Source organism: Falco naumanni, chromosome 1 (genome assembly GCF_017639655.2).
Source record: "Falco naumanni isolate bFalNau1 chromosome 1, bFalNau1.pat, whole genome shotgun sequence".
Taxonomy (NCBI): Eukaryota; Metazoa; Chordata; class Aves; order Falconiformes; family Falconidae; genus Falco; species Falco naumanni.
In genome coordinates, this window is record NC_054054.1 from 89569146 (window position 1) to 89583849 (window position 14704).

The 14704-nt window shown below is 43.3% G+C and overlaps 1 protein-coding gene across 1 annotated transcript; it reads right to left on the reverse strand.

Annotated features, from left to right (window-relative positions):
• Positions 1-305: 305 nt before the first annotated feature.
• DRG1 (developmentally regulated GTP binding protein 1) lies at positions 306-5613 on the reverse strand. Its single transcript, XM_040604910.1, has 9 exons — positions 5478-5613; positions 5210-5333; positions 4363-4538; positions 3888-3957; positions 3150-3319; positions 2319-2449; positions 1944-2111; positions 863-985; positions 306-421 (listed from the first exon to the last, which is right to left on the reverse strand). Exons 1-9 carry the CDS (start codon positions 5517-5519, stop codon positions 322-324), a joined length of 1104 nt encoding a protein of 367 aa, XP_040460844.1. The 5' UTR covers positions 5520-5613; the 3' UTR covers positions 306-321.
• Positions 5614-14704: the final 9091 nt, after the last annotated feature.

Below are 14704 nucleotides of genomic sequence, written 5' to 3' on the forward strand. Positions count from 1 at the left end.
TTAGAACAAAATAATTTGATGTGTGAGCTTTTTTCCAATCTGGAAAGATGTACATGCAACGCAGAATCATCCCAGCCATCAAAGCTTCGTTGTAAGATTTTTGTCCTTGTGAAAGTTACTTAACGTGAGTTTCTCATCTTTAAGTTCTGCCAGAATGGGGCACTGCAGTACAAGTTGGCCAGAAACCTCAGTTTTACTATCCAGTAAGGTACCATAACAAACCACTACCCATTTCTTAGATTTTATAGAAACAGCCTGTTCTTTGCCACTAACAACTAATGACAAATTTCAGGCACAGTGGCAAACCATGAGAGAACAACTTTATTTTTTCACAATCTGAATAACATCCTCATCTTCAAGAGTATGGTCTTTACCAACTTTCTGAGGATTGTGTTTAACAGATGAACCCCAGACCAGTGCACTGAAAGGAGAAGAAAAATAATTTTTAAAAGGCTTAGAAATACAATATGCAAACAGCAGAACAGCTATTTTTGTCACAAAGCTAATACAGAAAGCAATGCTTAAGAGCTATTTTTATTCTCCCACAAGTACCTGGATGAGTGGTCTGTGTGAACCAGAGTACAAGCAGATCAAAACAAAGTATGAAGTCATCCAAAGTACTGGTGTATACAGGACAACGGCCTGTAATGCTGCAGCTAGCACTACTTTCAAACACAAAGAAAAGCATTTTTCCAATAGAGGAAATGTATCCAGGACTAACTGCCATAGGTAGATCTATTCCATTCAACATTAAAAAAAAAAAACAAATCCTGTTTTCCCTTCTTACAAGAGAATGAAGTAATAACCAGGAGAAAGATTAGTTACTATTCTCTATAAATTATTATTTTATAATAATACTTACTATTTAAAGTCCTTAATGAGATTTTTATGGATCTTCATGCAAAAATCCTCCACTGTGGTCTTGCAGTAAGGTAGTACCACAGGCGAGGTGTAGTCTGGGAGCTGCCCTTTAGGTTTGGTGTAGCTGTAATGCAGATGGAACATTCAGTCAATACCAACACCTCCTTTTCTCTTCCAACCCATCATGAAATTTCATAGGCCATTTGCACTGTCATCCCTAGGTGCCTGTGCCAAGTTCCACTACTCCAGTGATGACAGACAGTCTGTAAATTGTTTGGTGTTCTTAAGCTGCATCTGAGTAGCCAATGGCTGCAGCAGGTTCTCCCTTGTAACTGCAAAGGTTTTATCACCTAGTGAGCTTTCTGTAGCTGCTTAAAAGACAATGAAACAGGAATGGAATGGGCTGATGGAAAAGAACATCTACAGCATAATGGTTCTGACTTGTGATTTTTTTTTTCTGTGAAAAACTCAATATATATTAGGAATAAAACTGACAAAGTCTATAGATTTTATATTGTCACATGTAGAGAGATGTAAGTTTACAAGCCTACAGTTACTGAATTATGAGTATTAATAGATTCAATCATAAATTTGTCCAAAGAAATGCATTAGAAGTATGAAGTAAACCTAAAATAATTTATAGTAAAAATATCTGAAATGCTACATGAAGAACTAAATTCAGTTCTGTTAAGAGGGCTGAATGCAGGGCAGGCTAAAAAAAGAACCACCTCTGAAATACACCACTTTGCACAAAGTTTGGTTGGAATTCCACATTTTTGCCATTTTTTTAGGATGTACTTTGGACTTGGTTTCACAAGGCCCTCATTTAATTCCCCTACAAGTTCAAAACAGCACTTGTGACTATTAAGAAATTCTGTTCGTCACACAACAGACAAGAGGAGCACAATTCACAATTTACGAGTAAACATTTATCAGTATGTTTAAGATACCATCATTTGAAAGCTAAGAGTTCTAAGCTAGTAGAAAACCATTATAAAATAATCATCATTCATCCATTCCTGAAACATTCTTCAGTCTCAGCCTTATGCTTAACTCCACAGAAGGCAGCAACTGGGACTCACATTCGAACTAGCTTCAAGTAGTCCCAAATTTTCTCCAGCAGATCATCGAAGTTCCAGCGATGATGAGCAGATATTGGTACACAGTGGGGTACTTTGTAAATAATATCTAGTTCCTCAATGGAAATTTGGTCAATTTTGTTTAGGACATAAATGCATGGGATGTAAACCCTGCAAAGAAAAGGAAATACCATTACAGCAGCCTAGCAGCTGTACACTAATACCTTCATTAGAAAGAAAAAAAAAAATCACGTTTTCAAAAGGATATCCCTATGTTGATACCACATTGCTAGCTTAGCTTCTGTGGGAAGCAAAGCTGAGAGACACTTCTTTGTCATATAAACTGCAGGTATGTCAAAGCCAGGGTCCCAACAGTACCTGTTCCCTTCAACAACGTCAATTAGGTCATCAGCAGTGGCGTCGCTGCGCAGTGTGACATCAGCATTGTGAATTTTATACTCTGCTAAGATGCTCTTCACTGTTTCAGTATCCAGCTCACTCTGAGGACACTGTACGTAGACACAGTATTAAGGAATGGAAGAGTTTACAGTCAAATCATGTCATATCACCTGGAAATCACTGCATGGTAAGTTACTGGACTTTATTATTTTATGCAGTTAGCCTCAGGAGAGGGAAAACATTTAAATCTTAACAGCTTTCTTTACACTAATGCCACACTGATGGCTGCAATCAGACATTTCAGGTGTTTCCTGTCAATCTGGGACCAGTTGCAAAGCAAACCCACATATCTACTAGTTCAGTGCCCAGACAACTACATGTTAAATACTTAGATCCCAGAGCAGAGTTCTGGTTTTTGGTAACTCCGGCTACTTTTACACTTTTAAAGATTCAGTGGTAAATGGGAAATGAGGAGTAGTCCAGGTCAAAAGGCCGGGAACTCTGAGCAATCTTCTCCAGAAGAACACTTTAACACGAGGCAGTTTTTGCACACTCTCCTTTAGGCCTTGGAACTTCTAACTGTTGGAAAGCGACCGAGCCTCTGATTTGAGGTCAAGGAGGTGGGTCAGGGCTCCCACGACAGGTATGGATAGCATCCCAGAAAAGCAGCTGACTACAGCACAGTATAACAAGCAGTTCAGCTTCTAAAGTCGCAGCACAGGAATGGTCCCAGGCATACCATTAACTGCAAATGCCTCTTTCTTCAAACAGTATTTTTTTAATTTTGGTTAAAGAAAACTTCCAACTTACTGTGGCTGTAAGATTAATGCCTCCTTTATCCTTTTTTTTAAAGCCAATATTGGGGGGCTTGCTATTCAGACGAATTCCAAATCCCTCCAGTTCATTCTCTATGATTTTTTTGTGACCAAGTGGTTTCAGCACATCCAGAACAATCAGAATAAGATTACAGGTTCGAGCAACTAAGAATCAGAAAAAGAAAGCAATCTCTCAAAAAAGTATGCTCCCACAATTTGAGTCAAAACAACACAAAATATGGCTCAGTGGACCGATGACAATATTCAAACCCTGAAGGCCAGCACATTGCTTATTTTTAAATTTCAGCACAAGACTGAAATTTGTAGTGCTGGCCAAGCATCACTGATACACAGATCCTTACATGTTCTAAAAATCACAGAGGCTGTAAAAATCCTCCTTCCTGTCTACATTCAGACCCCAGACTGATGAGAATAAGCTAGGCAAAGAAATGAAGACAGCAGCCTTGTTTACTATGGCATCACATCTGCCTTCAAACTTGGTAATATACTTTCATTGCAGTGTCAATGCAGAGCACGAACTCAGCAAATGCATAAAGCCAAAACTGAAAACAGAACGAAAGCAGCTACTGCTTCACAGCAGGCAGCTCAACTCCAGCATACAATTCAGCTTTTTATAGACAGCAGAAACAGTGATTCAACCATTCATTCTCATAAGCTGTATTACAGCTGTGAACCACTGATAGGATGCTGCCTCCAGCTCTAATATACTCACCTGCAATGACTTGCCGTCCTCGGCCTTTACCATCCTTGGCACCTTCAATAATTCCTGGGAGATCAAGTAGCTATTTGTTCAGAGGAAAGAAGGTAACTCATGAGAAAAGTATTTTTCTTCATGGAGAAAACAACATATCCTACTTTTACCTTTTTCTTAAACCACTGACTCTACCGCAAATCTGAATAAAATATGGCAAAACTGTTTCCGTTTTGATTCATATATTGTACTACCCCATGTGCCCTATTGGTACAGTGGAACAGATCATCTCAAAGAATATGAGAACTGGAACTTCTTCCCAGAGCAAAGTGAAAGGCAGGGTAAAATCAGTACCTCATGGAAACATTTCCACTATATTCTCAAGCACTTTTACATGTCATTTCTAACCTACTAACGTCATGCTACATCATTCAGCCGTAACACCACTGCATCTATATATACCAATTTATCCTCAACAAACCAAAAAAGATCGCACCTGTATCTTTGCTCCTTTGTATCTAATGACTCCAGGCACGGTGGTTAGTGTAGTGAATTCATATGCTGCCACTTCAGAGTACACACCAGCAAGATTACTTAGAAGAGTAGATTTCCCCACTGACGGAAAACCCACAAAGCCAATTCTGGCATCACCTGTCTTTGCAACATCAAAACCTGAAAATAAGGAGCAAAAATATTCACTTGAAGATGGACATTTTCTATCTTTTAAGGTTCTGGACAGCAGTCCTGCTATTACTTTTAATACTTCCCGACTGAAAGCCAGGTAAGCTTCCCTACAAGGAGGATGAAAGTATGAAACAGTGAGTTCACAACCTACATTGTCTTGCACCCCTTTGTCTGTACAACACACCAAGGTGTTTACCTGTCACTGCAGTGTGAGCTACAAGGCTTCCCAGTGGGCAATACTTGAGTACAGATATAGCATTCTCTTTAAGCACTGCAGCTTAGAAAATTCACACCTTTATATATAAAAACAGGTGGCTGCTGCACGATGCTTCTTGTAGAACTCCTAAGAGTTCTGGAAATACAAGGTTATATTAGCCAAAATGCAGAAGCTCCTTCATTTATGGTTCAGGACAGGCTCCACCCCAAAGCCCTGGGACAGGCCGCACACCACGGCTAAGGTCCTGCACCGAGGAGGACGAGAGGAGAGGAGGACGAGAAGAGAGAATGAGGTTGCTCCGAATTATTCAGCAGTCTGCCAAAATTTAAGCGGAGAAGGGCCACCCCTGTCAGATCGATTTCCCTCACACACCCCGCACGCCGGCCGTGAGGAGCGGCCGCTTCTGCGGAGGCGGCCGGCGCCTTCCCGCGGAACAACGCACCTTCCCCGGGGCCGCCGCCGCCGCCGCCCTTAGGGGTGATGAGCTCCCGGCGCAGCTTGGCCAAGCGGGCCTTCAGCAGCCCCAGGTGGTGAGCCGTGGCCTTGTTCTTCTGCGTCCGCGCCATCTGCAAGAGCACGGAACCGAGGACTCACCACCGGGAGAGGCTCTGCCGGGCCGCACCGTCCCCTCACGGGAAGGCACCGCTGCTGCCCCGCCTGGCGCTTCGTGCCTCGCCCGGTCCCAGCCAGGGACGAGGCCGACGCGTTACCTCAGCCTCGATCTCCGCGATCTTCGCCAGCGTGCCGCTCATCTTGGCGGCTGGAGGCCCCAGAGCCCACCGCGGAACCAGCCCCGTCCTCAGGCCCGGCCGGCCCGGCAGCGCGCAGGCGCACGGCGGCCGCTCGCGGGAGCGAGACCAGCGCTCGCGAGAAGCGGCGGGAGCGCGCCTCAGCGGCGGGCGGGAAAGCGGCGGGCAGCTCGCGCGCTGACCGGGCAGGGGCCGCCGCAGCGCCCCCTGCGCGGCCGCCTCACAGCAGCGGTCTGTGGCGCCGGGGGCGAGGGGTAGAAAAGCGAGGGGAAGAGTATGAAAGCGAGGGAAGAGGGGGACAAGGCAGAGCACGAAAGTGTGAGGGCATGCGAGCAGGGAAGCGTGAGCGAGCGAGACTGAGGCAGCTGTGGGGAGTGGGCATGGGCCGGCTGCGCTCGGTGGCAGGTGGCAGGCTGGGGGGTGCGGGGAGGGAAACGGGTCGTGTGAGGCAGAGGTACTGGTCTGTGAGAGAGGCTGTAGGGCTGGGAGCGAGCGTGACAGCCGGTGAGGCTGAGGTTCTGGGCGTCTGTGAGAGAAACCGTGTGTGAGGTGCGGCGGGGGGAGGAGAGGCAGGTGTGTGAGCAGGCCTGCGCACGGAGCCATGGGCGCTGGCGTCCCTGAGGGGAGCTGGCCTGTTGTGCCTTTCACTCTGGTGAAACTGGACCTGGCGCTTCGACCTTCGCGGAGACCTGCTTCTGTCTGCCCTGGTCTTCCTTGTAGTCCTTGCAGTACTGCTCACCACCAGGTGTGTAGATGTGCGTGTGGATCCCACAGCCCTGCTGAACTGGTTAGAGCTGCTAAGCTGCCCGTAGGAGAGCCTTCTTTAGCCGATGCTTTATAAAACCAGGACTTCCATACCGAAGCTTTCTCACGGCTCCTTTCAGCTGAGCCTAGGCAATGCCACTTTGCCTCAGGGGTATCTGTAACCATCCCTTGAATGCAAGCTAATTAAATTAAGGATTTTTTTTTACTGATGCCCTTCAAACTTTAAGAACCGAGTACCTCCAGCTTTAGACAGTATCACAAGAAGCCAAATAGTTGGATTTGGAAAAAAAACTTTTTTTTTTACATAAGGAAATCTATTTTTTTAAAGTTTTTTTTTATATTAGAGTCTCCAAGTTTATTCCCCTGTCATATTTTGTCTGAATTTGAATCATTTATAGACACCTTTTTGTCCATATTCAGTAACATTTCCCAGAAGGCCCTTCTGTCTCAATTTATTACAAAGTCTGTTTTTATATGATGTTTAAATGTAAAATTTAACATGTTTTGTTTTAAAAAATATACTTTCCTGGGCCCAAACTGGTTATAATGACACTTCAAAACCACCTGCCATGTCTTCAGACAGTATTCTGAGTGTCATACAATTGATGAAATTTAACTGACCTTATAACAATTCCGGTAATAGAATTGTTACAGATCCTTAAGTCTTCCTCAATTTACAGTTAAAAAAGAGAGAGGGAGTGCGTACTACTGCAATGGAAATCACGCTATTTGCTATCTCTTTCTGCCTCTGCTATATCCTGCTTGTCTTATCTTAATCAAGAAAGCAGCCTTTAATGTCATAAACTTTATGATAGGAACTGTGAATATAAGCTTACTAAAATCGAATATCAAATAAAATGGGATTCCTATTCCTGGTAATATTAGCTCATCTAAGCTGGGGTAAATATAAATGCACCTACCACTGCATATTTGTTTATGGTGTTCTAATTACTCATTGTGAACAATATCTGTTTTCAACATAGGATGTAGCAGATTTGGTCATGGTATAATTTTACTCCTACTTACTTCAGGTGGAATGGGACTTGTTTATGCCTCAGCTGAATTTGGCCATACAATCAGTCTGTGTTTGTGGTCTGTATTAGTAACAGGAGAAAAATCTGAGAAAAACGCAGATTCTGAATGCTCAAATCAGGGTTTAAGGCCACCTCTATTTTTGCAGTAGATGATGGTTAACTTCAGAACTTGTTCTTACAAACTCACTCCAAATCCCATGTATTGAGTCTAAGTAAAAATTATTTTTCCAAGTGTGGGATGAATGAACAAAGAGGTCAATTAAATACATGGTTTGAAAATGTAGTTAGTGGGTGGTTTTTTGTTTTCTTTGTTTAGCTATTCATAGTTTTCTTAATGCACAACTGCTCAGTATATGCTCTTAAATCCCTTTTTTTTTTCCCCCAGAAAGTTACTCAAGCAAAGATCCCACAGGGAATTTAAGCACCTAAAAATTTCTCTCAGTGTTGAGTATTGTGCTTAATTACCTGAAAGGAGTAAGAGTTTAAATAATAAAAGTAATTTGTCTGATTTTTTTTTCTAGCCAAATTAACACTTTCTAATTGGTTAGAATATTTAAAGTACTTCATATTACTTTATAGCAGCACCCTCTTTTAAGCTTCAGAAAGGCTTGTTCAATAGACATTGCTTCCGGGTTATGAATAGAGTCTAATTATTTTATGTGATGACAGTTGTGAATTTTTCAACATAAAGATGCTTTATGTATTGTGGTACTTGGATAACAGTGTGGTTATGACCATGGGAAGTTAGGTGTGAGAACTGGGAAAGTGACTGAAAGGTGTATCATTGGGAATTGATAAATGATGTCCTCTGGGGACAGCAGTCAAAACTGGAAAATGGAGTGCAAATGATAAAAAGTTTATTAAAATAATAAAAAAGGCAGGCAGAGAAAGGAAAAATCAAGGTAAATTTTCATAGAAAATTGGATATAATGTCAGAAGAGGAAAAAGTCTCCAGTGGAACCTGAAAGAAAATGAAAGGAGATGCAAAAGACTGAGATCTACTCAAAAGGTTAATTGAGCTTTATAGTGGGCACTGATGAAAGATGGAGTATGTGAATTGCTGGTTTTTTAATTAAAATGTATATGTATGTTTTTTAAATTGAGAGAATTCCATTTAAGAAGTCTAGATAAACTGCAAGATTCAAGGGTATATTTCCAAAGGTTGTAACCTACACAACATTTGCAGAGTCAATCTCTCAGGCACCCAACTGCATACTATGTCAGGCAACACAGAATAAAGATTCAGATATGGAGGGGAAAAAACTAATTATCAAGTACTCATATGAATTACAAACTGATAAACTGAAAGTATGTAACATAAGCACTTTTCTAATATTTTTAGTAAGGAAAGCAACATGCCATAGGGTGTTTAGAAAATGCAGGAAAGCTGCATCTGAAATAAAGATGGTTTGATCAAGCAATTAAGAAACATGACACAGTATGGAATCAGTGATTGGAAAAAACAGGAATGTTTGTTTCATCAAGCTACAATGACAGGAATGTGACTGAAATGGCACATACCTCATTAGCAAGATCTGAATGATGGAGTGCTGTAGCAAAAATGAGTTTCAGAAATCCATATTCTACACACTGGTCTTGCTGATTCATTGATTTTGAACAAGTCATTTCCTTTACTTGTGCCTCAGTTTTATTTTTGCACAACAGGAATGTGCAGTTGCCGCAGAATGATTGAAACTTTCATGTTTCCGTAGCACTGCCCTGTGAGTATGATAACTGTAGATCACTTCAGTAGGAGAGCTGAGTAGTTAATGCATTTAGTGTGTTTTCTGTCAAACTACTGATTTTAAACAAGCTGCTTCATTATGGGCTAAATTCTGAAAATCTTTCTGAAACAGCTATTATTTTAGGTTGAGTGAGAGTTTTACTTCTGTGAGATGCAAACTAAGTATGTTGAGAATAGGATAACCATGTAAAATTTACCGTTGTAAAATATGTGGGGAAAACTGAGTATGAAATGAATCATGATAACTTGTGTAGTGTATGCTTCATTAAAATCACAGAAAGACCCTTCTTAAAATTAAGCAGTGCATGCTTGCCTAGTTAAGTATTTTTTAATTCCTTTTTTCTTTTCCTCCTTTTTATTCTGATAAACAACTCCAATACTTGTAGGTATTGAGTCTATTCACAGTGCACTGAGAAGGTCATTTTAGTTTGAGCCACTCTGGTAGTACAGCACTTGCGGTTTTGGTAATTCACCTTATCACAGAAGCTGTGGAATATACTGGCAAACAGCTGCAGTAATGCTACGTGTGTGTTTGTGGGCTTGCTAGGCACTACGTTTCTGGCTTAGTGGTGGGATTTCTGCACAGTTTACAAAAGGTGGAATGACAGGGAGGAAATTAAATCATGATTTAATTAAATCAGGTGAAACAAGGCTCTTGAAATTTCATACCGTCTCAGAAATTATCACCAGCCCAGTGAAAAACAATCTGTATCAAATGATAACCTCAACCTGAGTACTTAGGATTTTAAGAATTATGGCCATGGAACTGTAAAAGGCATATAGAGAATCTGTTAAGGTGGTTTCCCCGTTAGGGTTTGTTGGTTTTTTGTGGGTTGTTTTTTTTTCCAATAGTAACAATTTTGTAAATTTGCCCTTCCCCCCCCTCCCCAATTGTACTTTGATACTAATGCCAATTAACCCTATTATTGTACTTTAGGGAAGAACTGCTCATGCTGAAGGGGCGACAAACCTTTTTAAGGTGGTTATAATGAGCTGATGACTATCACACCGGTTTGGACAAAAGAGATTTTGAGAACCCGCTATCAAATGTAAGATTTTTGAGATCCTAATACTGAGCCTTCAATGCAGGAGTCCTCAAACTTTTTAAACAGGGGGCCGGCGCACAGATGAAGTGGCAATAAGTCATCTGCGGCTGCTTGGTTTCCCCCCCAACCCCCGCGGGGGTGGGGTGGGGGTTTCTGTAAATACGGGGGGCTGGATTGAGGACCCTGGGTGGGGGGCCGTATCCGGCCCGCCGGCCACAGTTTGAGGATCCCTGCTTCAATGGAACCATAATACTGATTGCCTGAGGTGAAGCAACCCTGGAATTCGGTTGATGCAATTCACATCTTAATTGACTGTTGAGGCAATAGACAGAAAGTTGTGTATCTTTTGAAAGTTGTAGAAATACAGGTCATCCGTTCTTAGCTGTCTTTCTGGATTAACTCATTTATGCTAGTTTGCTTAGTATTTATGGAGAAGTTGTCTTTCTCGGGATAGCGCAGTAGTTTAGATATTAATCTGTAAATACCAAACATTTGCTACTTGCCTGCATTGTATTGTAATGTATGTTTTACAAGAGAAAGTTGTCTGTCAGGTTTGCTTAGTTAGGCATGGATGCCTAATTCATGGGGTGTGGATTAGATGGAATCCTTGGTTGTATTCCCATTTTGACCAGATCCTTAATGTGGCAATCTTGTTTTGAATGGCTCAGGTTGCTTTGGTTTCAGGCAATCTAGAATAAGTTAAACTGGGCAGAGTGAAGAAATGAGGGGAACAAAAGGGAGATTAAGTATCAAAGGTTGGCTTTCAAGACTGTGTTAAATTAGTTTAACAACAAAAAGTTCTGTAGTTTAGCATCAGCTCCCCAGACTTTGTCGTGGATTGCTATGCAACAGATGGACTACACAGCACGAGTGCAGTGAGGAGAGTGATCAAAAAGAAGAAAAGCAAACAGTGCAGTTTTCCCTTTTTAAAATAACTCTTTCTGCATAATTTTCGTAGCATCATGTACCTCCCTATTAGCACTTTTTTTTTTTTTTATGAGAACCCTAGGTATTTTTAAACAAGAGTTGTTCATATGCTTCTAGAGGAGAAAGCTGACAAATCACTAACCCACGTCTGGATTACAGAGGAAATCGTGCTGTCTCCAAGTCTGCGAATCCTTGCTGCTAGAGTTAGCATTCTCTTGGGATGATTCTCAACAAGAAATAGAGCAAGCTTTAAAAACTAAATTTAAGTAATAATCAACCTAACAAGTAATGAATGCTGAATTAATTGCTTGTTAGATCGGTTGCAGTTAATTAAAATTCCAGTGAAAGCTCAAAAAACCTGACAGCTACTAACTGAAATTGCAAGTGTGCCATGGCGTGAAATGTGCAATGTTATATATATTTCTGTGGAACACACATAAAAAGGAAACGGTTCATATGACTGAATTAGCTGGCACAAGTGCTATGCAGAAATGTTTCTGCTCATATTATAATCCATGTGAAGTAGTGACTAACCTTCTTAAAGAGTATAATAATGGAGAGTAGTCTGAAAGATTTCAGTAGCCTCAAGACCTGCACCAGTTCCTGAGCTGAGAATGTTCAACAAATAGGTATGACTCAAGTCCAATTAACATATACCCAAATATGTTTGAGTAGATTCGACTGTAACACAGTCTTTTGTTACCTCCTGTATTTGCAGACCAATTTAAGGTCTGCACTTCTGAGTAAAGCCAGTAGCAATTGATCTGCAGTGAAGCGAGCAGTGTACAGTGTACAGTCCCAAATGGTACACACATGTTCAGAGCAAAAGAGGATTTTTAATACTATGGAAATACCAATCAAAGTGCTTCAGCAGACACCAGACAGCTGCAAAACATTTAGGGACAGCTCAGGAATTCCCATGAGCAGAAGTGAGGCAGGAAATAGTGAGAAGCTGAATAAAGTAGCTGAGGAAAATGCCTTTATTTAAAAGAGAGATGAATTCAAAAGAAGTTCAGCAGATCCCAGTGCAGAAGATGTCAGAGAAAATAGATTAGGAATCATCTGGAAAGGAGAGGAAATCCTGTATACTGAAAATGTAAATTTAAAAATTCAGATTTAAAACTTTCACATCATCTGGAACTTTGTCTTCAAGACAGTAACTAGCTAGTTGTGATGATAAGTGAGTTCAAGGGTAATTATACCTGTACACTTACATAGTTAACTATGGGGAAATCACAATTAGGCATCACATTAAATTTAGGGAATTTCATCTTCCAAGTCTGTTTATACTGATGAGCCAGTTTTTGTCTCATTATGGCACAAACTGTTTATTTGTAAATAGAATAAATCTGGCTACCATGTAACAAACGTGAGTTGAATGACTACTTAGATAGCCTCACATTCTGAGACAGGGTGAGTTTGGGACCAGAAGTTCTAAGGAGTGGTCCTTTCAATGTGTGGGTGAAGCTGTAAGGTGAGGGAGGCCAGTACAGTAAGAGTGGAAGCACTAAAAGGGGAGATCCAGCCATTACCGTGTCAGAGCGCTGGGGAGCTAAGGTGAATGGCTATATTGGTCCCTTGTGGTTTCCTTGGGAGTGCAAGGTGTGGGCAGTCATCTTTAACCAGCATCCAGCAGCTCTGCAGAATGTGAGCTCCCAGCATGCTGATCGGGCATCCTCATGGCAAGTGTGAACGGGTCACTTGCCAAGAAACAGCCATGCTTTGGGATGAATACTTAGCTTTTACCTAAAGAAGCAGGCAGGGTGTGTTGGATGGTGCCTTTTAAACAGGAGGGCTGGAAGCTGAAACCAGAACATTCCATGGCAACTGGAGAAAGTTCTGAGGAAAGTGCAGTGAGAGTGGCAGGACCCCCCTCCCCCTGCCTAGAGGAGAGACAAAGAACAGGCAAGGAGGGAACTGAAATAGGAAGCAGGAACCGTGTCAGGAGGCTGGGGACTAAAAGAAAGCAAATTAATAAACCACTGGGGGAAAGGCACACAACTGACCAAAGCCACTAGGAAAGATAAGCAAATTTCAGATTTTTTAACTGCTCTGTGTGTGTGCATGCAGCCTGGCTACTATGTTTAAATATAGTCATCTTCCTCACTGTAGCAACTACAGCTCTTGGGTCTGTGGCACACAGACAGACTTACAGAATGTGAACGCTGTAGTTAGTATCTCTATAATACGCTGTGTTTGAGCTGGGTTTGTCAGCATTGGTACTGCTCAAACCACCTCAAATTTCTAAACATGTATGTTCATATCAGGGTGTGTGCATACATAATGCAGTAATAACAAGCTACCGGTAATATTCTGCCTGCAGAGTAGACAAACAGCACCTATCAAAAGCAGTAGAAATCTGGCGTATGGGCTGAGGGCACTGCGTGGCCTTAAGTGTTAATGTAATATTGCATTTTGGAAGTTGGAAGCTTGGTGCGCTCATTTGCACATCAGTACCCAGAATGCTTTTTCAGCTCCACCACTATTTAATTCAAGTGCTGGGTTCGAGCTCTTGGAAGGCTCTGTAGTTTCGTGATGCCCTCACATGCACCGAGTTCAGTATTTTCCATGGAATAGTTGAAGCGATGATACTAGATCGTGAATAGGTCACCCAAGGATTCTTAATTAGGCTTGATGTTACAAATGCAAAAAAAAAAAAGTGCCCTTGAACACTTTGGAAAGTGTTGGCTTTAACAAAACAAAGAACTCAGTTTTAGGAGTGTGTGTGTTTTGGGCGGGTGCGGGAGGAGGGATATTTCTTCAAAAGTAGAGAAAAACTATTCTTTGAGGCAGAAAGCAAATTTCAGCCGAAAATGAGTAACGATGCTGATGTTGAAATAGAAGCTCTTCATAGAGAGACCTGGAGCACAGAGGGAAGCTTCAGCACTCGGACAGTCCAGGCAGCCCCCGGCAGCGCCTTACCGGCGGTGCGGTCCGGAGCGGGTAACCCGGGCCTGGGGCGTGCAGAGCCGCGGTGCGCGGGCAGCACGGGGGTGCGCGGGCAGCACGAGGCTGCGCGGGGCACCGGAGTTTCCCCAACATGGAGGCAGGCGCTCGGGGCTGTGCAGTTGCCCGTGCCTCCCCGCAGCCCCCGGCCCGCTGGTACCGTTTCTCCCAACCGCTCCCGAGTGGAGGGCATTTTTGCACTTGAAGAATTCCCGGTGTACCCCTTCCCTCCCCCACAATGCCGGCGCCTCGCTCTTTTAGTCAGGCTGAGAGTTGAGCCTAGTGCGGGGGGGGTGGGGTGGGGGTGAGAAATGCGATGAAAGACCGGGGGGAGCTGCAGCCCCTGGCCCCTCTGGGATCGGCTCTCCTCAGGCGAGGCGAGGAGGTGGGGGCCGCTCTGCGCCTCTGCAGCTCCGGGAGGGTTTGCATTGGACGATTTGCGCCTGGGGAGGGGGAGAGGTTGCCTGCAGCCCCCCCCCCCCCCCCCCGGCCCCTCCTCCTCCTCCTCCTCCCCCCCTCTCCGGCGGGAGGGGGGGGCTGGGGGGCGAGCTGCAGCCCGGATATTTGGGGGAGGGGGCGAGCGCAGCCCCTCCGCCCCCGTGTGCCGCGGGCGGGGGCCTCGGTGCCGGCTCGGCATTGGAGGATAGGGGCTGGGGAAGGGGGAGACTGCAGCCCCCAGCCCCCGCGGGCGGGCGGGGTGGGGGCCGGCCTGCTGGCTCTGGCTGC

What these genes read in the sequence shown, in the direction of transcription:
- DRG1 (XM_040604910.1), bottom strand. Translation starts at nt 5,519, where the DNA reads ATGAGCGGCACGCTGGCGAAGATCGCGGAGATCGAGGCTGAG. An exon ending in CGGCGGCGGCCCCGGGGAAG is followed by an intron (nt 4,539 to 5,209) that starts GTGCGTTGTTCC and finishes CCTTATTTTCAG; the next exon opens with GTTTTGATGTTGCAAAGACA. An exon ending in AGGACGGCAAGTCATTGCAG is followed by an intron (nt 3,320 to 3,887) that starts GTGAGTATATTA and finishes TCTGATTCTTAG; the next exon opens with TTGCTCGAACCTGTAATCTT.